We start from the raw sequence: 24041 nt of genomic DNA, 5'->3' as shown, positions 1-24041 counted from the left end.
AACCTAACCTTATGCCTAAAGGAGCTAGAAAAAAAACAACACATAAAACCTAAAACCAGCAGAAGGGAGGAAATAATAAAGATCAGAGCAGGAATAAATGATATAGAAGCTACAAAAAACAATAGAACAGATCAATGAAACCAGGAGCAGGTTCTTTGAAAAAATTGATAAACCTCTAGCCAGGCTTATCAAGAAAAAAAGAGAAAGGTCTCAATTCAGTAAAATCACAAATGAAAGAGGAGAAATAACAGCCAACACCACAGAAATAGTTATAAGAGAATATTATGAAAAACTATATATCAACAAATTGGACATCCTAGGAGAGATGGATAAATTCCTAAAAACATATTAAGTTACCATAACTGAGACAGGAAGAAGTAGAAAATTTGGAGAGACCAATAACCAGTCAGGAAATTGAATCAGTAAACAAAAACATCCAACAAAACTCCAGGACCAGATGGCTTCACAAGCAAATTCTACCAAACATTTAAAGAAGAGTAAATACCTATTTTCTCAAACTGTTCAAAAAAATAGAAATGGAATGAAAACTTCCAAATTCATTCTGTGAGGCCAGCATTACCGTGATACCAAAACCAGATAAAGGCAACACTAAAAAAGAACTACGGGCCAATATCTCTGATGAACATAGATGCAAAAGTCCTCAACAAAACACTAGCAAACTGAATCAAACAATACATTAAAAAAAAATTTATTCCTGGTTTGCTGCAAGGGTGGTTCAATATTTTTAAATCAACATGGTACATTACATTAATAAGAGAAAGGACAAAAACCATGTGATCGTTTCAATAGATACAGAAAAAGCATTTGACAAAGTACAACATCCATTCGTGTAAAAAAAAAAAACCCTCAACAAAGTAGGTTTAGAGGCAACATACCTCAAAATAATAAAGGCCATATATGAAAAACCCACAGCTAACACTATCCTAAATGGGGAAAAACTGGGAGCTTTTCCTCTGCAGTCAGGAAAAAGACAGGGATGTCCACTGTCACAACTTTTATTCAGCATAGTAGTAGAAGTCTTAGCCACAGCAATCAGACAACAAAAAGAAATAAAAGGTATCCAAATTGGTAAGGAAGAAGTGAAATTTTCACTGTTTGCAGATGACATAATACTCTGTATAGAAACCCCAAAAGACTCTAGAACTGATACATGAGTTCAGTAAAGTTGCAGGATACAAAATCAACATACAGAACTCTGTTGCATTTCTGTACACCAATAATGAAAGAGAAATTAAGGTATTAGTCCCATTTACAATCACATCAAAAATAATAAGATACCTACAAATAAACCTAACCAAAGATGTAAAGACCTGTATTCTGAAAATGTAAAATACTGATGAAAGAAACTGATGATACGAAGAAATGGAAAGACGTTCCATGCTCGTGGATTGGAAGAACAAATATTGTTAAAATGTCTATATTACCCAAAGCAATCTACACATTTAATGCAATCCCTATCAAAATACCAATAGTGTTTTTCATAAAACTAGAAGAAACAATCCTAAAATTTATATGGAACAACAAAAGACCCCAAATAGACAAAGCAATCTTGGAAAAGAAAAGCAAACATGGAGGCACCACAACTTTGGCATTAAGTTATATTACAAAGCTGTAGTAATCAAAACAGTATGGTCCTGGCACAAAAATATACACATAGATCAATGGAACAGAATAGAAAACCCAGAAATGAGCTCACAACTATATGGTCAATTAATCTTCAACAAAACAGGAAAGAATATCTAATGGGAAAAAGTCTCTTCAACAAATGGTGTTGGGAAAACTGGACAACTACGTGCAAAAGAATGAAACTGGACCATTCTCTTTCACCATACATGAAAATAAACTCTAAGTGGATTAAAGACCTAAATTTGAGACCTGAGATCATAAAAATCCTAGAAGAGAGCATAGGCAGTAACCTCTTTGACATCGGCCATAGCAATTTCTTACTAGATATGTCTCCTGAAGCAAGGGAAGCAAAAGCAAAACTAAACTGTTGGGACTACATCAAAATAAAAAGCTTCTGCACAGTGAAGTAAACAGTCAACAGAATTAAAAGACAACCTACAGAATGGGAGAAGATATTTCCAAATGGCCTAGCCAATAAAAGGTTAGTATCCAAAATATATAAACTTAAAAACTCAACACCCAAAACACAAATCCAATTTAAAAATGGGCAGAAGGGGGCGCCTGGGTGTCTCAGTCAGTTAAGCATCTGCCTTCGGCTCAGGTCAGGATCTCAGGGTCCTGGGATCGAGCCCCACATCGGGCTCCTTGCTCAGCAAGGAGCCTGCTTCTCCCTCTCCCTCTGTTGCTCCCCCTGCTTATGCTCTCTCTCTCTCTCTCTGCCTGTTAAATAAATAAATAAACTCTTAAAAAAATAAAAATGGGCAGAAAACATGAACAAACATTTCTCCAGAGAAGACATACAGATACCCAACAGACACATGAAAAGAGGCTCATAATCATTTATCAGGGAAATGCAACTCAAAACTGCAATGAGATATCCCCCCCCAGCCTGTTAGAATGGCTAAAATCAACAACACAAGAAAGAACAGGTGTTGGCTAGGATGACCTCTTGCACTGTTGGTGGGAATGCAAACTGATGCAAACACTGTGGAAAATAGTATGGAGGTTCCTCACAAAGTTAAAAGTGGAACTAACCTATGTTCCAGCAATTGCACTACTAGGTATTTACCCAAAGAATGCAAAAATACTAGTTCAAAGGGATACATGCACCCTGATATTTATAGCAGCATTATTTACAATAGCCAAAATATGGAGACAGCCCAAATGTCCATCAGCTGATGACTGGATAAAGAAGGTGTGTGTGTGTGTGTGTGCATGCGCACACACGCGCACACACACATGTGCACGCTGGAATATTACTCAGCCATAAAAAAGAATGAAATCTTGTTATTTGCAATGATATGGATGGAGCTAGAAAATATAATGGTAAGTGAAATAAACCAGTCAGAGAAAGACTAATACCATATGATTTCACTCATGTGGAATTTAAGAAACAAAACAAATGAACAAAAGGGGAAAAAAGAGAGGCAAAGCAAGAAACAGACTTTTAACTCTAGAGAACAAACTGATGGTTACTGGAGGGGAGGTGGGTGGGGCAGTGGGTGAAATAGGTGATGGTGATTAAGGAGTGCACCTGTTACGATGACCACCAGATCATGTATGGAATTGTTGAATCATATTGTATACCTGAAACTAATATAATACTGTATGTTAACTAGAATGTAATAAAAACTTTAAAATTTTTAAAAATAAAGTAGGAGTCAGCAACTACCCACTACTACTGGTTGCCTGTTTTTTATGGCCTAAGAGCTAAGACTGTTTTGTTTTTTAAGATTTTATTTATCTGAGAGAGAGAGAGAGCATGAGTGGGGTGGGCGAGGGCAGAGGGAGAAGGAGAAGCAGACTTACTGCTGAGCAGGGAGCCTGACGTAGGGCTTGATCCCAGAACCCTGAAATCATCACTTGAGCCGAAGACAGTTAACCTACTGAGCCACCCAGGCACCCCACTAAGACTGGTTTTATACCTTGTTAAATGGCTTAGAAAATATGAGTATTTGTGTCATGTGAAAAAAAAAAAATGAAGGAAGGAGAAATTAAGACATTTTCAGATATGAAACAAAAGCTGAGGGAGTTTATTACCAGTACATCTACCCTGTAACACGAGATGCTAAAGGGTGTCCTTCAGGCTGAACTGAAAAGTCACTAGACAATAACTCCCAAGACCTAAGAAAATATTAAAGAACACTTATAAAGGTAACTTCATAGGTAAATAATAAAAGCCAGTATTTCTGGTTTGGCTTATAACCTTTCTTTTCCCTATATGATTTAAAAGGCAAACACAGAAAAGAATGCGCAGAAAAGGAATGATGGGAATCAAAATAGTACACTACAAAAAATCAACTAAATACCCAAAAAAGGCAGTAATGAAGGAATTGAGGAACTAAAAACATGCAGTACACAGAACAAACAGCTAAAAAGAAGAAACAATCATCCTATATTAGTAAGAACATTAAAGAGAAATTTATTAAAATCTTCTAGTAAATGAAAAAGATTGACAGATTCAATAAGAAAATCAGTATCCACCTGATCTTGTATCTTGTATCTCTACAAGATATTGAATAAACCTATAACTAGCAGAAGAAAAGAAATTATAGAGATGGAATCAGAAATAAATAAGAGAATAGCAAAACAGTAGAGAAAATCAATAAAACCAAAAGTTGATTCTTTGAGAAGAATAATAAAATTCACACATCTTTAGCTTAGATTGATGAAGGAAAAGATAGACTATTTAAATTACTAAAATTATAAGTGCGCATGGGGTCATTACTACCAATTTTGTAGAAATCAAAAGATTATAGGAGAACACTATGAATAGTTGTATGCCAACAAGTTAGATAATATAGATAAATCAGACAAATTCCTGGAAACACACAATCAACTAAAACTGATTCAAGAAGAAATAGAAAATCTGAATAGACCTGTGACTAGTAAGGAGACTGAATTAAGTAATCAAAAATATTCCATGGGGCGCCTGGGTGGCTCATCGTTAAGCGTCTGCCTTCGGCTCAGGTCATGATCTCAGGGTCCTGGGATCGAGCCCTGCATCGGGCTCCCTGCTCTGCAGGAAGCCTGCTTCTCCCTCTCCCATTCCCCCTGCTTGTATTCCCTCTCTCGCTGTGTCTCTCTCTGTCAAATAAATAAATAAAATCTTTAAAAACAACAACAACAACAACAAAATAATAAGTGGTGGGTCATTGAGTATGTGGAGAAATTGTAACCCTGTGCATTGCTGGTGGAAATGTAAAGTGGTATTTTATGGAAGATCATTTGGTGGTTCCTCAGAAGGCTAATCTTAGAATTACCATATGATCCAGCATTTCTACTCCTAGATATATATAAAGGAATTGAAAGCTGAGACTCAAACAGATATTTGTATATGCATATTCATAGCATTTTTCACAAAGGCCAAATGGTGGCAACAACCCAAGTACCCATCACTGATGAATGGATAAACAACAAAATGTAGTTGTATACATGCAATGGAGTATTATTCAGCCATAAAAAGGAAAGACATTCTGACACATGTTACAACATGTCACATGCTACAACCAGGAAAACATCACGCTAAGTGAAAGAAGCCAGACACAGAAGGACAAATATGGCGTGATCCCACTTGTAAGAAATATCTAGAATGGGCACATTCAGAGACAGTATATGTAGACAGTACCCTAGAGTCTGCGGGGGAGAAATGAAGAGTGAGTACTTAGTGGTTGTGCGGTTTCTGTTTGGCCAATAGAAAAGGTTTTGAAAAGATGGTGGTGATTGTACAACATTCTGAATAGAATTAATGCCACTGAATTATACATCCCCAAATGACCTAAAATGGCAAATTTTTTGTCGTGTGTATTTTAATCATAATTTTAAAAAATTAATGTGGTACACCAAAAACCTTTGAATTATACACATTAAATGGATGTATTATATGTTGCATGAATTGTATTTCAATAAAGCTGTAAAAAGAGGGTACCTTGTATATGATTTCATTCATGTAAAGTTCAAAAAGGCTAAATCAGTGTTAAAAAGTCAGGGTAGTAGTTGCCTTTGTAGATGAAGGAGGTAATGCTGGAAGAGAGTATGAAGGAGGCTTCTAGGGTGTTGGCAGTATTCTGTTTCTAGAACTGCAGGGCAGTTTCATGAGTGTTTACTTTATGATGGTTTATTGAGCTATATAGTTATGTTTTGTATACTTTTCCATATGTGTATTACTTTATAATATAAAGAAAAAAGACAATATGAGCAAAGAAGGGCAACACTGCCCCACCCTGGGGGAGCCATGTGGAAATGTAGGGAGAGGGGCATTTTTATTGTCTTAATGATGGGGAAGCACTGTGGGTATTAGGTAGGCAGCCACCAGGATGGTAAACATTCAGTAATGAGTAGAGGACCTGTACAGTGAGTCGTCTCACCCTAAATGCCAATAGCACCTTCACCAAATGCTGCATTAGAACATGTTAATAGTATGGTTTTGTTCCTGAGAGTTCATCTTAAAACTCTAAAGTCTTTTCTCTGGGGCCATTCAGTGTATTCAGAGGAGCATCCTGGTAACTTCATAGGTAAATATGTGCCTCCGGAATGTAAGCCTGGCTTTTGCCATTCCAGCAGCGCAAGGGGCTGGGCTGAGGATCTCATTGTTCCAGAAACAGACTCTACCTCATCCTCCAGTTTTCTGTCCAGCACCCTGGGCTGGAGCCTTCCTGAGCAGTTCCTGGGGGTGAGGGGTTATTACCTGGCTGCACAGAGGGCGTGTCCAACTGCTTCTCAATCACATTTCCAGTCTGTTTTCCTTTTTTGTCGTTTCGTGCCTTACCCTTCCTTCCTCAATGCTGGTGATTCCAGTTCTTGAGCATTTCTGGTGTTTGCAGGAAGATCTGAACACCTGTCTTCAGTGTGCTATTGGCAAGCACTTGAGTTTTACCTTTCTTTGCCCTGCCAAAGTCAGTTTCCATTTTTTTTATCCATCGTCCATCATTTGCATATGGTTTTATATGGTTTAAGTTTCATTTGAGATAGAATTTGAGTTCATCTTTCTTATCCTCCTTGTTTTGGGGGGTTATTTCTGGAAAAGACATTGTGAAGTAAAAGGTTTTTACTCTGCCATCTTAAAACCAGAAGTCGTGACTTTCTTGGTGGTGCTTACTTATTCCAAATATGGAGATCATAATTCTTCCCTGTGGTAATTTTCAGACTCTATCCCTCATTGCTTTCTGAAAGTGTGACATAAGGGATTTATATGGGATATTATGCTGGTAAATACTATTGGGACAGTGACCTTAGGCATAGGTTCTCTCCATTTCCATTTCCTTCTCCTTGAAGGTGAATGGGTAGAATGAATTGCTATCTGAGGCTACTTCCACTTCTAAAATTTCATAATTCTAAAATTTAAAGCCAAGTCATTGCAGATTTAAAATACTTAAAACTTTTAGTACAGTCATGTATTCATTATACTGTGCTAGGCAATTTATAACCAATTTGCTGGGGATGCTGGGGCAGGGGGATGTTATTTTAAATCACTATGTCTTAAATGTGCTATCTGTAAAGTAGTAGTACTTTGAGGATTGAAGAGAGGAGTAGGCATTCATTCAAGAAATAAACTTGGCTTATTATTTATAAACTAGGTTCTGGTAAAAGAGAGAAACCAAAACAATTAGCCTTATTTATTTGCTTTTGTGAAAAACTGTCATGTCCTATATTAATAGTGCCTGGGCTCTCTCTAGTTACAATAGTGCCTGGGCTCTCTCTAGTTACTAAAAGTAACAATAGGAACATGGCAGTTTAATTCTGAAGATTAATAAAATAACGTTTATCTCATATCCTAAATTGTTCCTTTGTTACACTTATTATACACGACAGCTTATCAACTATTACAATGCATAAACTCTCATGATGATCATACACGTTAAATCAATGCCCAATTATCTGTGCTAATGAAAGCGAGCAATGTCACAGATCATCTGCAGTAATGATCAACTACAATTAATAATTCAGAATGTTACCTACTCCTTATTAACATTAAGTCACTGAGCTCTGTTCTACCTCTCCTCACTGCGCTACTTCAGTGGTCGAAAAGAAGTAATCCATTTTCCACATAAGGATGCACACATACCCATGCACACACTACTTTACAGCTGCTCTGGTGGCTGTTTTTTAAAATTCCCAGTAGGTGGCATTCATGAACTAAGGCTTTCCTGAAGAAGAGAAAAGAAGTGGTTATAATAATAACTAGTGTTTATTGTTTACATATATTGTGTTATTTAATCCTCACAACTTTACAAAGCAGGTACTATTATTATCCCCACTTTATAGATAAGTAAACAGAGGCATGAGTTTAAATAACTTACCAAATTCACAGAATTAATAGGTTACCAAACTAAAAATCATAATCCCAACCTTGAAGGAAATAATAAGGATATATACTTGAATATGTAAATGAGGAGGAATTAATGGTTAGTGATCACCCAGTATATATCAGGTGTCATGCCAGGTCCTAGGAACACAAAGACTGAACTTCCTTCAGGAATTTATAGTTTCATATAGAAACTAAATAATAATACAATATAGTAAATGCAGTACTAAAGAGATTCTAGGATGTTAGAAGAGTGCCTAGAACTGTCTAAATCCAGTCTAGCAAGGAAGAGCATAAACGAGGTTGGAATGAGCCTCCAAGTGGAAGTGCTGGTGTGTGGAAAGACCAGGAGTCTAGAAAATGCAGTGAATGCAGGGGACTCTGTCCTCCTGTTTGGACTTGCTGTAGCATGAAATGTTAGGCAGGGCACCACGGAAGTGGAGTTGGAGAGGCAGCAAATGGCTAACAGTGGATGAACTGGATTAGGACCTTGGAGTTATCTTGGAGTTGGAGGGGAGGTGATGCATTTTAAAGAGGGAAGTAATGTGATTAGATACGTGTTTTTTTTTAGGTCAAAGTGGATGGCTGTGTAAGGAGTGGATTGAGGTCAACTTGTCCAAGTTTTAGGGCTGTCATTTAAACCCTGATTTAATCTAACTCCAAAGCTGGTAGCTGTACCATCAATTTGAGTAGGAGTGAGGCTATCTGTCTTTGAAGTCATCAGGTGAATAGAAGGAAGAGTCTAAAAGGAAATGAGAAAAACATTCAGTTATTTCCTAGTCTTTAATTTCTTCAAATTTTGTTTTCTTAGATATTTGTAATAGTCTTTTGAAATCCTGGTCATGATTACTTATTTTAGAAAAAAAAATCCATTTCTTTTTAAGAGGAAAAACAGGATGAATACAATTCTTTTTTACTCTGTCTTTAGAAATCTAATTGTTCACAAACAAGGTCAAAAATTGCCTCATGGGTACTAAATTTGCAAGCCTACATTTCTAATCCTTAGGGTACTAAGCCACAGTATAAAATTATGGCAAAGATAATGATAATGTTTAAAATAGAATGCAGTGGTCTTTAGCCAAACAGGTTAAGTGTTCACATAAAATCTAAATAAGGCATGAACTAGATTGAAGGACTCTTAAATTTAAATTTTCTAATATGCATCTGATAGATAATAATGAAGGAAAGTGTATATATGCTATTGTCAATAATAAAGATCTAATCAAAGGTCAAAAAGTATTTGAAAAAAACTTGAACGATACTATAGATATATAACTTTATAAAACTGATCACAGATTGTTTCTATTTCATCTCTGATTTTATATAATTCATTTCTTTTATAGGCCTACACAAGTGAAATGGCAGCTGATGGTAGCTAGTTGTTTTAGAAGAAGTGGTAAATGCTTTAATTTTATTCATTTTTTATATATTTTGCTTCTTTATGTCTTTTAGATAATTATGCACATAACTGTTTTCCAGCTGCATATTTGTTTATTAAAACATTAGCTTTTGATTACTACACATATTGAAGCATTATATGAGAAACATAATAATTACTACATACAGAAAAAAGTTATGCTTACAAAGTGGGTCACCATTATTAAGAAGAGAGTCATTATTTTTCAAAGTTAACATGTAATCATTTTGACAAGTTAGTCACAGAAAAATAGACATTTTATACATATTAGTTTACATTTCCATCTTCTGTTCACCTAATTCTAAACATCCTTGTATGCTCGGCCAAACTTACGAGACTGTTTCACACCTGAGAAGCCTGAAGAAGGCCCTGAACTGGAACAACTGGGGCTGTGTTTTCTATACCAAAGACCACTAGGTATCTCTGTGTTTTCGGGAACTGTTTTTATTCCATCCTGTATTGCTGACACTTGTCCTGAAGCATGGAGCATGGAGATGTTAGTATTGTTGGACTAACCGTGAAGTGAATGATACTCTTAAGACTCTCATCAGAGGGCACCTGGGTGGCTCAGTCGTTAAGCGTCTGCCTTTGGCTCAGGTCATGATCCTGGGGTCCTGGGATCGAGGCCCGCATCGGGCTTCCTGGTCCGCAGGAAGCCTGCTTCTCCCTCTCTCACTCCCCCGACTTGTGTTCCCTCTCTCGCTGTCTCTCTCTCTGTCAAATAAATAAATTAAAAAAAATCTTTAAAAAAAAAAAAAAGACTCTCATCAGAGATTAAGCAAGGAGATAAATGTTAATAGATTTGTAATCCCTCTTGTAGAGCCTACAAATGATCTAGGAAAAAAATGCCTCAATCCAAAGGGAGCACAAGTGTGACAGTGTTAACAGTGTTCTCATACTGTTTTGTAGGTCTCTTTCTTTACCTCTGTGAGCTCCTTCAGAATGGCATCAGAATATATACACAGAGGAGTCCTCAAATCATTTAGATATTGATCTTTGCTGTTACTGTATTTGCTATGAGATCTGTAACATCACTGTACTGTATGTACATGTTACCGATATCAGAGTGAGTTCTGAGTTACCAGTGTTCATTACAGTGTCAGTCATAGGTAAGACATACATACATATGAGGTATTCGGAGTGATTTAAGACAGAACCTCCCTTGTGTTATGGAAGTACAGATTAGAAGAAGAGAAGCGGATGTTAGTGAGAGCCACTGGATGCTGGGTACTTCCTGTCTCAGTTGTATCCAGTTCTCACCATAGCTCTTGGAGGGTCAGCATGACTGGCCCTTGTGTAGAGTGGGGCCCAGACAGATTCATTCCTTGTTTACTGAGATTTTAGCAAAGACCCAAAATTCATTTTTCCCTGTTCTTTACTGCTATGAAGCAGTATTGTATTATATTTATTGTATTATAAAACAAAATGCTTTCTGTAAACTTTTTAATGTTTCAAAATAAAAACTACTGGAAAAGGTTATTTTTCATCTTTTCCCAACTAAGTGAATGATACTGAAATTAATGTTAGCTTATCACTTAAATTACTTTTAAATTTGTCAGTTCTTTTTGTTTGTTTTTTAAAGATTTTATTTATTTATTTGACAGAGAGAGACACACTGAGAGAGGGAACACAAGCAGGGGGAGTGGGAGAAGGAGAAGCAGGCCTCCCGCTGAGCAGGGAGCCTGATGTGGGGCTCGATCCCAGGACCCTGGGATCATGATTTGAGCCGAAGGCAGACGCTTAATGACTGAGCCACCCAGGCGCCCCAAATTTGTCAGTTCTAATAAAATCTTTAAGTTTTAGAAATTGAATAGAACTTAATTTTTGACACTAACGTATTTATTTTAAGAACTAAACTAAGTTTCTTTTTTTTTTTTTAAGATTTTATTTATTTATTTGACAGAGAGCAGGAGAGCATAGGCAGGGGGAGAAGGAGAGGGAGAAACAGGCCCCTTGCTGAGCAGGGAGCCCGATGTGGGACTCAGTCCCAGGACCCTGGGATCATGACCTGAGCCGAAGGCAGTCGCTTAACTGACTGAGCCACCCAGGCGCCCCACGGACTAAACTAAGTTTCAGTCATCACCCATTTACTTCTGCTCTACCCCTTTTTCAAATTTCTTGTATCTGTACATTTTCTTCCAGAAGTTATATTAAGAATGGTTTATATATGCTTGTGGCAAACATGAAAGTCTTCTTACTAAACCAATAAATGGTGCCAGTGTCTTGAATTAAAATTACCACTTTGCTGAATCTTATTAATTTTTATAATCTGCTAGTGGGGTTTTCTTTCTTTTTTTATTTACAGGTAACTACCAAAAAGCGTTAGATACTTATAAGGAGATTCACAGAAAATTTCCAGAAAATGTTGAATGTGAGTTTACATCTTGTAACTTTTAAGCTATAGGTTCTCACATATTATGTCATTAAGTATGATAACTGCATTTGCTACAGTAATTGCATATATAGCTACCAGCCTATAATTTGTGATACATGATTACACATGTGGTTATAGGATCAGAAAATTTGACTATGCAAGTACATTGTATAGAATTTAATTTTTGATAGATTTAAGTATACCACTGTGTTCTCTTTAGTAGTAAACCGATCTATAATTCAGAGTTTTGTGAAATTTGAAGAATTTTGGTTTATTACTGATTTTTTAAAGTTCATAAACTGATGTTTTATAGAAAATGCATTTTTTTAAATTTATTTATTATTTATTTGAGAAAGAGAGGGCACAAGGGGCGCCTAGGTGGCTCAGTCGTTAAGCGTCTGCCTTTGGCTCAGGTCATGATCCCAGGGTCTGGGGATCGAGCCCTGCATTGGGCTCCCTGCTAAGCGGGGAGCCTGCTTCTCCCTCTCCCACTCCCCCTGCTTGTGTTCCCTCTCTCACTCTGTCTCTCTCTGTCAAATAAATAAATAAAATCTTAAAAAAAAAAAAAAAAGAAAGAGAGGGCACAAGCTAGGGGAGGGGTAAAGGGAAAGGGAGAAGCAGGCTCCCTGCTCAGTAGGGAGCCCAATGTGGGGCTGGATCCCAGGGTCCCCAGATCATGACCTGAGCCGAAGGCAGACACCCAACGAACTGAGCCACCAGGCAGTCCAGAAAAGGCATTTTTAACTCTCCACTTAGTATGCAACTTTCTGAGGTTGAAAAATACTTTTAGAGTTTATGAAAATAGAACAATCATCGTGCTCATATGGATAGCAAATGAATTTTAATGTTACTTTAAGTTTAAAACATTATGTTGGTATTGGGCTTATTTCCCTTTTGTGAAGCTAGCTTTGTAGAAAATACTCATTTATTCCCCATCTTGTTGCATAATGGGTTATTACTTAAAGTAATAATGTGAAGTATTACAGGAGTACCAACAACAAAATCATGACCAAGAAAAATACAAAATAACCATATTCACATGCCACATACTCTCATGTATTTGGCCCTGAATAGCCTTGCAGCTAAAGGAAAGGGAGAAAATGTCATCAGTTATATAATCTTTTCTGTTTATGAGGAAACAAAGTAATTCCTTGGGAAGAAGAAAACATTTCTAACTTTTCATTTATGTTGCGAAACCAAGAGATACATATTAGATAAGATCAATTAAAGTTATAGCAGCTCCTTGCTTTCATGACATCCCCACAGCAAATAAAATGTTTGAAAGACCTTAATTTTTTCCTTCAGTGACAATGAACACTAAACAGTGCATTTCAGTTCAGTAAGACAAATCTTTCCTATGCCAAGTTTTCCAGTGGCCCAGCCTGATCTGGGAATGAGATGTACTGCATGTTCCTTCATTAATATTTTTCTCCATTTGGCTTTTGTGAAAGGTCAACAGCAGAGAGCTCAGAATTATGGACTTTGGTAGCAGCTTAGGAGCAAGAACTTTTCTAATGCTGATTTAGAAGCCGATTTGTTAATTTACAGCAGTAGTTTGCAAATGCCATCAGGAAACAGGCTATGTGGGAATTACTTATAAAACTTAAAAAGCACAAATTTCTAGCCCAACCTACAGAGATTCTCATTTAGGTTTGCAATGGACACAGATACCTTTCATTTCCTATTTCTTTTTTTTTAAGATTTTTACTTATTTATTTGAGAGAGAGAGCGCGCGCACACAAGTGGAGGGGAGGGGCAGAGGGAGAGGGAGAAGCAGAATCCCTGGCTGAGCTGGGAGCCCGATGCAGGCCCAATCCCAGGACCCCAGATTATGACCCAACCCGGAAGTCAGACGCTTAACAAACTGAGCCACCCAGGCGCCCCTCCTATTTCTTTTTTAAAGGTTTTTTATGTGATTCTTAATCTCAGTCACTTTAGGAAACTGGTGATTTAGAGATTAAATGAGAGGTAACAATAATATCTTTTGTAAAAATGAAGCAACCCAAAGTCTGCTAGGCAAACGTTTCCCCACCTTGGCACCATTGACATTTGGGATGAGATAATTCTGTATTGTGGGCGGCCATCCTACAGATTATAGAATGTTTTAGCAGCATCCCTGGCTTCTACCCAGCAGATGCTCCTAGCACTTCCACCTCCTCATTATGAAAAACAGAAATGTCCCCAGACATTGCCAAATTGCATTGACAGAATTCTGCTGATTAAGAACCCCCGCGGTGGCTATAGTCCCTCTGCACTGGACCAGTAAAGGGAGAATCTCCACGCAAGTCCAAATTTCTTCCTTTATTGAGAGTTTAAGATTCACTCTAAGGGGCACTAGGCCAGCTCACTTGGTGGAGCATGTGACTATTGATCTCAGGGGTGTGAGTTTAAGCCCTGTGTTGGGTGTAGAGATTACTTATAAATAAAATATTTTTTTAAAGATTTTATTTATTTATTTGACAGAGAGAGACACAGCAAGAGAGGGAACACAAGCAGGGGGAGCGGGAGAGGGAGAAGCAGGCTTCCCGCTGAGCAGGGAGCCCGATGTGGGGCTCGATCCCAGTACCCTGGGACCGTGACCCGAGCCGAAGGCAGAGGCTCAACGACTGAGCCACCCAGGCGCCCTAAATAAAATATTTTTTAAAGAAAATAGTCACTCTGAAAATTAAATGAATGATTATCTATGCCATAGGAAATGTTCAAGATGACTTCAGCCTGGATAATTTTCAAAACAAATTATAATTTGTCTATCTTAACTATAGCTATAGAAAAAACATTTGCACCCATGTAATATCTCATCTTGAGCAGAGTAGCTTTCTCATAAACCCAACAGGATAATTCATTCTTAAAATATATTCTTCAGTTAGCAAAAATTGACCTGCTCTAGAGTTCAGATGACCTACTAAATTTCGGAGAACATCTACCAAAAACAATGATTTTTATTTTACTTTAAATATTCCTAAGCCACTCATTCTAAGGATAGGTAGGTAAGAGAAATAGTTAAGTATTATTTGTACGATATGTGTAAATTACTTCTTATTGTGAATTATTAAGATAAATGTATACATAGGCAATTTATATAGTGACATCTTAAATTATTTTAGTAACATTACTTTTACAATATGTTAGTGGTCATGAATTGCTGACTTATTCACAAATTCTTGTGGAGTGATGCTACAGTGTTGGAATACAGCACTGTTCAAGCACTGTGGGTGTGGCGGAAAGTAAAACAGATGAAAACCCCCAGGAAGAGAAAGACAGTAAACAAATATATACGTCAGTAGTCATAAGTGGTGTAAAGGTAAAGCAGATAAGGACATAAAGAGTATGGGAAGGGCTCTAAGTAGATGGTGTGGTCTCACCTGAGAGCAGGGCAGGTGGAGAGAGTCTGTCCCTTTAGGTCCCCTTTCAAGGAGGTCCGTTTTCATAGGGCCAGAGAATACAAACTGTCATTAATTTTTAATAGAAACAACCACTATTTGTGTCATTCCTACTTGTGTCCCAAAAGACTGCGTTCATTGATTTGTTATATTTTCAACATTGTGCATTAATATTTTTCTAAAACTATTTTTTACAATAGGTCTGCGTTTCTTGGTTCGTCTCTGCACAGATATTGGATTAAAAGAAGTTCAAGAATATGCAACAAAACTCAAGAGATTGGAAAAAATGAAAGAAATAAGGGAACAGGTATCTCATATGGCCCCAAAACTGCTGTCTGTTAATTTTCAAAATGTCAGCCTTCTGTAGCTCAACTGAGTGATTCTCAGGGCTTCTCTCAGTAAAATAAAGTTGAAATTTTTTTCTGCCGTGGCACAGAAGGAAGAATAACTAAAATTCTAGTTTGAAGATAAAATTCTGTCAAGAACCAATTCTTAATAGGAGAAAGTACATCAGAGTCAACATACTTTCATGGATGGTTACTCATAGACAAATCACTGTAACTTTCCCTGATACAAAATAACTTACAGGTTAATTTATGCAATTAATTTCAATTGGAGTGTACTGTGGCCCATGGAAGCTAAGCCTAAGGACTATATAATAATAGTACGTTTTCTTTAAGGTGTTTCATTATGTAGTGGAACATGGCTGTGAGAATAATATTAATATACATGGAAGCATTTTATTTCTGTGTTTCATGCAATATGTGGAATAACAGTGTTCTTATTTTTACTTTTTTTTTTTTAAGATTTTATTTATTTATTTGACAGAGAGATAAGCAAGAGCAGGAACACAAGCAGGGGGAGTGGGAGAGGGAGAAGCAGGCTTCCCACTGAGCAGGGAGCCCGATGTGGGACTCAGTCCCAGGACCCTGGGATCATGACCTGAGCCGAAGGCAGACTCTTAACGACTGAGCCACCCAGGTGCCCCATTATTTTTATTTCTTTAAGAGAATAATCTCTCCTAAGTTTGAGCCTAGAATATTTAAAAATTTAACATGATTTTTGAGTATCTGCCTTTCATAGAAAGAAAATATATTCTTTAAGGTTAGACTTTTTCAAGAAATTAATTATCTTGGATAATTAAATCTAAATTCCATATTTGCTTTCAAAATGTGGTTTTCTTGTTTTTGCTTTGAAGATGTGATTTGATTGTTTTATTTTCTTTTTAAAGTATCAGTTGTTTAAGGATTATGAGCATGACATAGATTTTTACCTTAAAAATCCTGTAAAATATCAAGTTGGTATTAAAATACCATGGTAGGGTATATAGTTTAAAACTTGCTGTGAAGACCAATTTATTACCATGTACCAATTGCTAAATTAGGTAACCTGTGTGAAAGCTTTGTAAAATTAAATGGGTATAAATCAAAGTTCAAGTTATCATAATTGTCCTCATAATCACTATTAAATGTGTTTCAATAAGAAGAATCAAAAATAATTATATATTTCACACCAAGAACATTGTTTGGAGCTTAAAATTAGTTGTTATGTTAAGTTATAGTATAGAACCACAGAAAGAGTCAAAGTCTTTAAGACTCCTAAGTTCAGTCATCAGTAGGTTAAGTTTATACTGAACAGAGAACACACAACTAATACAAATTATGGATCATGCATAATACACTTCTCACAACTTACAACCTTAAACAGGAAAACTGGCATATGCATTACCATCCTTGATTTAGTAGACTTCCAGTGTGGCCCCCTTTTACACAATAAGTAGCAGCCCTTCCAACTCCCTGGGACTTGCCTTGCAGCCAGCTCACAAGGGTTGGTAACTCTAGCTGTAAGAAATCCGATTCTGAGGAGTCCCTGGGAAATGAACTTTAAGGGCAAAGACCAAATATGCCCCCTTTAAAGAGATGCAGAGTTGCTTTTGTACAATTTTCTTTTCTCTTGATTTCTCCATGTTTAGTTGTATCTGGGTTGAGCCATCATAGATACCGTGCTCTGGTTCTGGTCTTTGAGGTACTTTACATCTTTACGTTGGCTTCCTCTCTCCCTTTGCCTTTCCTCTTACCTCATCCTCTTTCCTCTATGCACTCTCTCTCTAGGGTGTTAAACTCTTCCTCTGGCTGACTGCTTGTGGACTGTTGGATCTTACTGTTAAGAATGATTATGTAGGGGCATGTGGATGGCTCAGTCAATTGAGCATCTGTGTGCCTTCGGCTCAGGTCATGATCTCAGGGTCCTGGGATCCAGCCCCGTGTCGGGCTCCCTGCTCAGTGGGGAGTCTGCTTCTCCCTCTCCTTCTGCCCCTCCCCCCTGTTCGTGTGCACGCGCCTGTGCGCACGCTCTCTCTCAAATAAATAAAATCTTTTTAAAAAAAGAATGAATATGTAAATGTCATTGAGACTGATTTTTCTTTCTAGTTTGTACTCGGCCTTTTGATTCCTCTTCCATCAAAATATTTATATATACATTGAATATAGTCAGTTTTTATCTGTTTCTCTCATAGACCTGACATCCTTCCACTGTCTTCGCTAAAATAATTCCCAATGACTTAATTAAGAGTACTTTAGTAAACTCATTCAAGTTACGATTGATGCATTTAGATTAGATTCCGTGTTTCTCTTACTTATTTACTGCAGTTATTAAGTCTCACAGTGTTTGAGCAGTGCCTCCTTTGGCAATATTTTATCACTGCCCTCATTGTAGTCTGTATAAAACCTAAGGACACTCAGATATCTTCTCTCATAGCTTCTCCTTAATGTCTTCCCTCAAATGTTACTGCTTAATTGTTCTTTAGAGTCAGAGTCACAGTCCTCATCCACAAAGCACTCTCTCTGCAGCGCCCTTGAAATCAGTTTCTCTATTCTTTGGTACTCTTCATTAAATCTTAAACAAAAGGAACATGTTCTTGATATTTTCTCACGTTTTGCTTATAAATACAGTGTGGAAGAGAAAAAATAGTGGAAAAGAAAGGTCCTAGGGAGAAGAGACTTAGAATTCTCACTCTCTAAGAGCTAATTTATCTTTTAATTGTTGCATGTCCCATTTCAGTTTGTGTTTCTGAGATTGTGAGCCCATGGGGCAGAGCATTCTATTTCCTGGCTTGCATAGTGCATAAAGCACTATTAGTTATGAAACAAAGTATAATAAATAAACTTCTGAACTAAGGACACTCTTCTTTTCTAAATTTGAACTTGTTGCTTTTTCTGTGTCTCTTGTTTAGAATCTGTCATTAATGCAGAAACTTAACATTTTTCTATATAATTAGAATTTCTTCATATAATCATTGTTAATGCCTGCATAATACACTATTGTGCAGATATGTCTTGATTTCTTTAAGCATTTTCACACTGTTAGACAGTCAAATATCTTTTTTAGATAATTTTGGTGTGTCTTGCTGGAGAAGAACACTTCCATATTGTGAACTTGAGAACGTTTGTGAAATGGGCATGTAATTGAAAGCAGGGATATCATAGATAATCACATCAAACTCTTAACCTAGAGCTGTTGAAAGGAGTACAAAGTTGACCCCTAGTCTTTATGCTTTCCTCTCCTCTGGAAGTGCTAATAACGGTGAAGTTTGGCAGCAGGAAGAAAAAGAAGTGAAGGCTCTGGATGAATGTTTGTGAATAATGTTAGCACTCTTCATGGTTCTGGTTACAGTTTTCCCTTTAATTCCACTTGAGTACATCTGCCTAACTAGGCCTTAATAATAGCAACAGCTAACATTTACTGAGTGCATGATAGGTACAGGCACTGTTCTAAGTAAGCACTTTATATTTATTAACTAATTTAATCATCACAATAGTCCTATGAAGTTGGGTATGGTTTTATTATTTTTTTTTAATAAATGAGAAAACTGGGGCCCATGGTGGCTAAGTAACTTCCTCCAGGTCACATACCTATTGGGGGCAGACCTAGGCTTCAGATCCAGGCAGGCTGGCTCCTAAGTCTATGTTCCTAACTACTGTGCCTTACTACCTTATGAATAGTAGGGGAAAGGATGATGAAAATAATTATTTTCAGCTGATGTATAGTCCTTACTTATTCTGCACTCAGAAAAGTTGGTAACTCATACCATGAATTAAATTAAAATGTATCTTGCCATCAGCTCACCAAAATTTGATTAGGCATTAGGGTCTCAGAATAGTGCTATTCAGGGATGCTCTGTAGGCCAGTAGAGCCTCAGAATCACCTGGGCACATCTTAGAATTACAAAGTCTTGGGCCCCGCCCCAGGCCTACCCAAACCCTACCCCAGAGTTAAATTCAAGAATCTGTGTATGTGGTTTTTTTTAAGATTTTATTCATTTATTAGAGAGTGTGTGCACCAGTGGAGGGGAGAGGCAGAGGGAGAGGGAGAAGCAGGCTCCCTGATGAGCAGAGAGCCCAATTCAGGGCTGGATCCCAGTGTCCCGGGATCCTGACCTGAGCTGAAGGCAGACACCCAACCAACTGAGCCACCCAGGCGCCCCTGTGTATGTGTTTTTTTAAACAAGTTTTCCAGGTATTTTTCTATTCACTAAAGTTTGAGAAGCACTTGTCTAGAGTTTATGCTCCTACAGGGTCATCATATCAAATACCAGCTGAGGATATGGACTCTGACTTGGAGAGTGGAGGGCAGAAAGCAGATGTAAAATAAATCAGGCCATGGATTTTTAAAAATTGTTTAAAAATGGAAACAGATTTATGTAGACCTAAGAAAGAAAGATAAATTGATTCAGGTTTATGTGAGTCAGGATAGTATAGCTCCCTGAGCCCCTAATTCCTACTTTAAAGTGTTAAAGCCAGAAATTTATTTAGACTGATTTTTCAAAGAACCTGTTTCTCTTCCTGGAACTATTATGGAAAAAGAAGACTGTTCTCTCCTTCATGCTTGGGGGACCTATATTCCTGAGGAAGAAGAAAATTTTACACATGTGTATTCATTAGTGCCATCAGTAAGCAGTTCCAGGCACAGGCCATTTGGCCAGACAAGAAAGACCACCTCGGCCGTGTCTGGCTTCTGTGGGCCTGGAGCAATGTGCACTGGCCCCCAGCACTGTGGGCCTCTTAGCAACACTTTTTAAAGAGATGCTTTTTATTCTTCGCTGAACACAGAAAAGTTAGCTGCAAGGCATTCTGTCAAACTTGACTATAGTCTGGAAAAGAACAAAATGGGAAGAGCAGGAATTAAAGACTGAGTAAATATGAAAAGGAAGAGAAAAATTTCAGCCAAAATACCAAAGAGGGTTAGAGAACAAAGTACAAAAGATTCAGTATGGTGAAATTTGTTGATTTTCAGCAGCAAATAGGTGTTCAGTTGGAAGGGGATAAAAAACCCCTCATTCTCTGGGCGCCTGAGTGGCTCATTCAAGTGTCTGACTCTTGATTCTGGCTCAGGTCATGATCTCAGGGTTGTGAGATTAAGCCCTGCATCCTGCTCCACACTGGGCATGGAGCCTGCTTAAGATTCCCTCTCTCTTAAGATTCTCCCTTGGCCCCTCCTACCTCTCCCTCTACTCTCCCCCGCCCCCAAAAAACCCAAAACAAAACCCCACACTCTCTGCCCACAGGAGAGTAGTTGAAGGAGCACATCCAAGGGGTGCAGGCTGCCTTTTATTCACAAAGTAGGAGGGGCAGTCATTTTCCAAAGATGAAAAGGACAGAATGTGGTATATTAATAACATGGTTGCTCTGTGGGGCCTGGGGGCAGAAGCTGAACCAGCAGTGAGGAGGCACCTGGAGGCTGGCACTGTCATGTGCTTATGTGATATGTGTCCAGCAGGGCACGGTGTCCTGGGAATAGGAGAGGAAGAAGAGAAGTCATTGAATCAAGCCAGGTTTTAGGTTTCTTGTGAGTGGAGCAGAAAGACAAGTGGGCAAGCAAGGGGCCTGGAGGTCCTGAAGAAGATAGAGTGGTGGGGTGATCGTAGGCTGGAAATAAAGTGAGGATTTAAGGGAATTAATTAGGAAAAGATGGACGAGAGCCAAAGGATTGGGAAATTCTAGATGAGAGCAAGGAATCGGTGCAATGGGGTGAAATATGTAGTGATGGTGGAAAGTGCTTACTTTCCTAAATTGTCCCATTATAAACGTATGGTTACTAAAGCAGGATCCAAGATCTTGTCTCACATTTGATTTGAAAAAATGTCAAGTTACATGGGCATTTGTCTTTATAAGTTTATTTTAGCATTGTGTAGGTCTTTTAGATATGCTAGAAATAATCCGTGGAGAGATGAAAAACAAGTTTTGAAATAAAATCTGATTACAGAAATTAAAATTTTTATTTTTTTACATCATCATTTTTAGATTTTCAAAAGAGAAGGGGCAAAGGGGAGAAATGGGGTTTCAAGGGAGGTTTCTTTTTTAACAGAAAAAAATGTGAGCATGTTTACATGTATTTAAAAGTCCTGAGTTTTGGGGCGCCTGGGTGGCTCAGTTGTTAAGCGTCTGCCTTCCGCTCAGGTCGTGATCCCAGGGTCCTGGGATCAAGCCCCGCATTGGGCTCCCTGCTCAGCGGGAAGCCTGCTTCTCCCTCTTGCCCTCCCTCTGCTTGTGTTCCCTCTCTCGCTGTCTCTCTCTGTAAAAAAAAAAAAAAAAAAAGTCCTGAGTTTTAGGAGAGTGTTCCATTTTACAGAAATGAGTCTTGAATTACTGAAAGGAAAGTTTTTTCTTCCTAGCAGACCACAATGTCAATAACCCCACCCATGACTTGAAAATATCGGGGGAGTTGTCAGGGTTGAGAGAATAGTAGTTTGTCCTTTGAATTAAATATGAAATTGTGTTTATATTTTTGAAGATCTAAATAAGGTACCAACCTATGTTTAAAATTTTTAGTCAGTTGTGGAGTAAATATTTATCAAAAGCTGTCTGACTGGTCACTGACTGCCCTGTCTCTGTAAACACAGCTTTAGACATATGAGAATCTGGCAGATTCGGTGTCAATACAAAAAGTAACACTTAAGCAAAACACAGAATAACCATAAATTGCTTCAATAAACCTAAGAATGTCACAGCTTGAAGATATTTCTTATGTTTTAAGGGTGAGCTTGTACCTAAGAAAGTGGACTACTGAACAGATCTTAGGTGTTTTGTGAGATTTTAATCATGCTTTTATTGTAGAAATTGAATTTCAAAACCCAGTTTACCTTTCCTTTCCCCAAAATAGTTCAGGTCCAGCCATTACAGACAGAGTAGGACTAGCTCAGGAAATAGCCTTTCTGTGGATTCCCTAGTCCCCTGCTCCCCCTACCCACCACCCCCTGCCCCAGTTTAAGACCTGAACTTCCACATCAGGAGAATATTGGGTTTGTAAGCAAAGTCATGCTGCACCTGTAAGTGCAAGCGCCACCTGAGTATTTCATAAGGCCTGAGGACCCTGGTAGTGGGCAGAACCCTTTACATACACAACAACCTCGTCTTTTCTCCCATAGAGTCAACTCTCGGGTAAGGAGCAGTTCAAACCCAGCTTTTAGGGGAGTAGGAGCAGTGAATCTTAAGGGCTACACAGTAACGTTAATTTAAAAAATCAGCATTGAGTTATATTCAACTTTGAGGGACTATCATTTATTCTTTTAAACTCATCTTGTTGTTCTAGCGCATAAAGTCTGGCAGAGACAGCAGTGGGGGCTCCCGCAGCAGAAGAGAGGGGAGTGCCGGCAGTGGTGAGTAGTTCCCGTTTCCTCGAAATACTGGATTTGACAGATGGGCAGTACATGGGCTTCTAGGAACATCTTGAATAATCCAAAAAAAAAAATGCCCCCTTGTTTGTTTGCTTGCTCTATACACAGTAAAACCTCACTTATTCTAATTAATTTTGTAAGCAGTCGGCTATGTAAATGACTATTAATGTTAGTGGATTTTACTTCTTAAATAACCATACCTGTTTCTGCTAAGTGATTATTAAGTTCATGCTGGGGGCGCCTGGGTGGCTCAGTCATTAAGCGTCTGCCTTCGGCTCGGGTCGTGATCCCAGGGTCCTGGGATCGAGCCCCACGTCTGGCTCCCTGCTCTGCGGGAAGCCTGCTTCTCCTTCTCCCACTCCCCCTGCTTGTGTTCCCTCTTTCGCTGTGTCTCTCAGTCAAATAAATAAAATCTTTTAAAAAAAAATAATAAGTTCATGCTGGATAGAAAAACACAGATGTCTATACTAATGCAGTTTTACTGTGTTACATTTTTTAAATTTACATTTTAAGGCAGTACCTTGAAAAGTAAGATGATCTTATAGAAGGCTGGCAGTCCTGAGTCTTTACACTTTTCTTGTAGAAATAGTGCAAGTCTTGGAATTAGGAGACATGGTTCATGACAGCCTTCTATCTTTGGACTAACCATGTATATGCTGTAGGCTTTAGGTGATTTCTAAATTTGTTTGCATCTCTCAGTTCCTTGACTTTGATTGCTTGTCATGCCAGTACTTAATAAGAAGATTAAGTTTTCCTTCCCTCTTTCCTCATCAACAAAATCTGCCTTCTCTGTCTACGTCAGGGGGCAGTGTAAGTTAAACTTCATAGAAATTTGGTGGCTTTAAAGAAACTAATTGGAAAAATAAATGCCAAATTGGGATCTAGAACTACATGTATATTCTCTCATATCCATACTTCGCACTCTCATGCATACGTGATCCAAGTCCGTGCAACTGCCCAACTTCATTCTCCCATCCCTTTGTGATCTAGGAGTCAGGACAAAGACAGATGGGACCCTTAGTTCAGGTAGGTCTTTCATTCATTCACAAACATTTATTAGATGCATACCAGCTGCCAGATAAATACTGTGCCAAGTGCCGAGGACATGGGGATGAGTAAGACATGGTCCCTGTGCCCAGGGACATTACCATCTAGTTGGAAAGACACATGAGTTTCAGGTGCTGCCGAGACTGCTGCTATGCTGGAGAAATGCACGTGGGTGTTCTAACTTTCCTGGGGATAGAAAC

At 38.2% G+C, this 24041-nt stretch overlaps 1 protein-coding gene across 7 annotated transcripts in view; it reads left to right on the top strand.

The window, feature by feature from the left end:
- Positions 1 to 24041, top strand: part of IFT88 (intraflagellar transport 88) — a 142422-nt gene that overhangs the window by 91424 nt on the left and 26957 nt on the right. For all 7 annotated transcript variants that reach the window (XM_021678219.1, XM_044913227.1, XM_044913226.1 and 4 more), the window contains 4 exons: positions 9295 to 9347; positions 11674 to 11739; positions 15323 to 15429; positions 22710 to 22776. In XM_021678219.1, coding sequence (XP_021533894.1) covers positions 9295 to 9347; positions 11674 to 11739; positions 15323 to 15429; positions 22710 to 22776 — 293 coding nt within the window. The remainder of the gene's footprint in view (positions 1 to 9294; positions 9348 to 11673; positions 11740 to 15322; positions 15430 to 22709; positions 22777 to 24041) is intronic.

Source organism: Neomonachus schauinslandi, chromosome 3, assembly GCF_002201575.2.
Source record: "Neomonachus schauinslandi chromosome 3, ASM220157v2, whole genome shotgun sequence".
NCBI lineage: Eukaryota > Metazoa > Chordata > Mammalia > Carnivora > Phocidae > Neomonachus > Neomonachus schauinslandi.
This window is presented reverse-complemented; position numbering and strand designations above follow the sequence as displayed.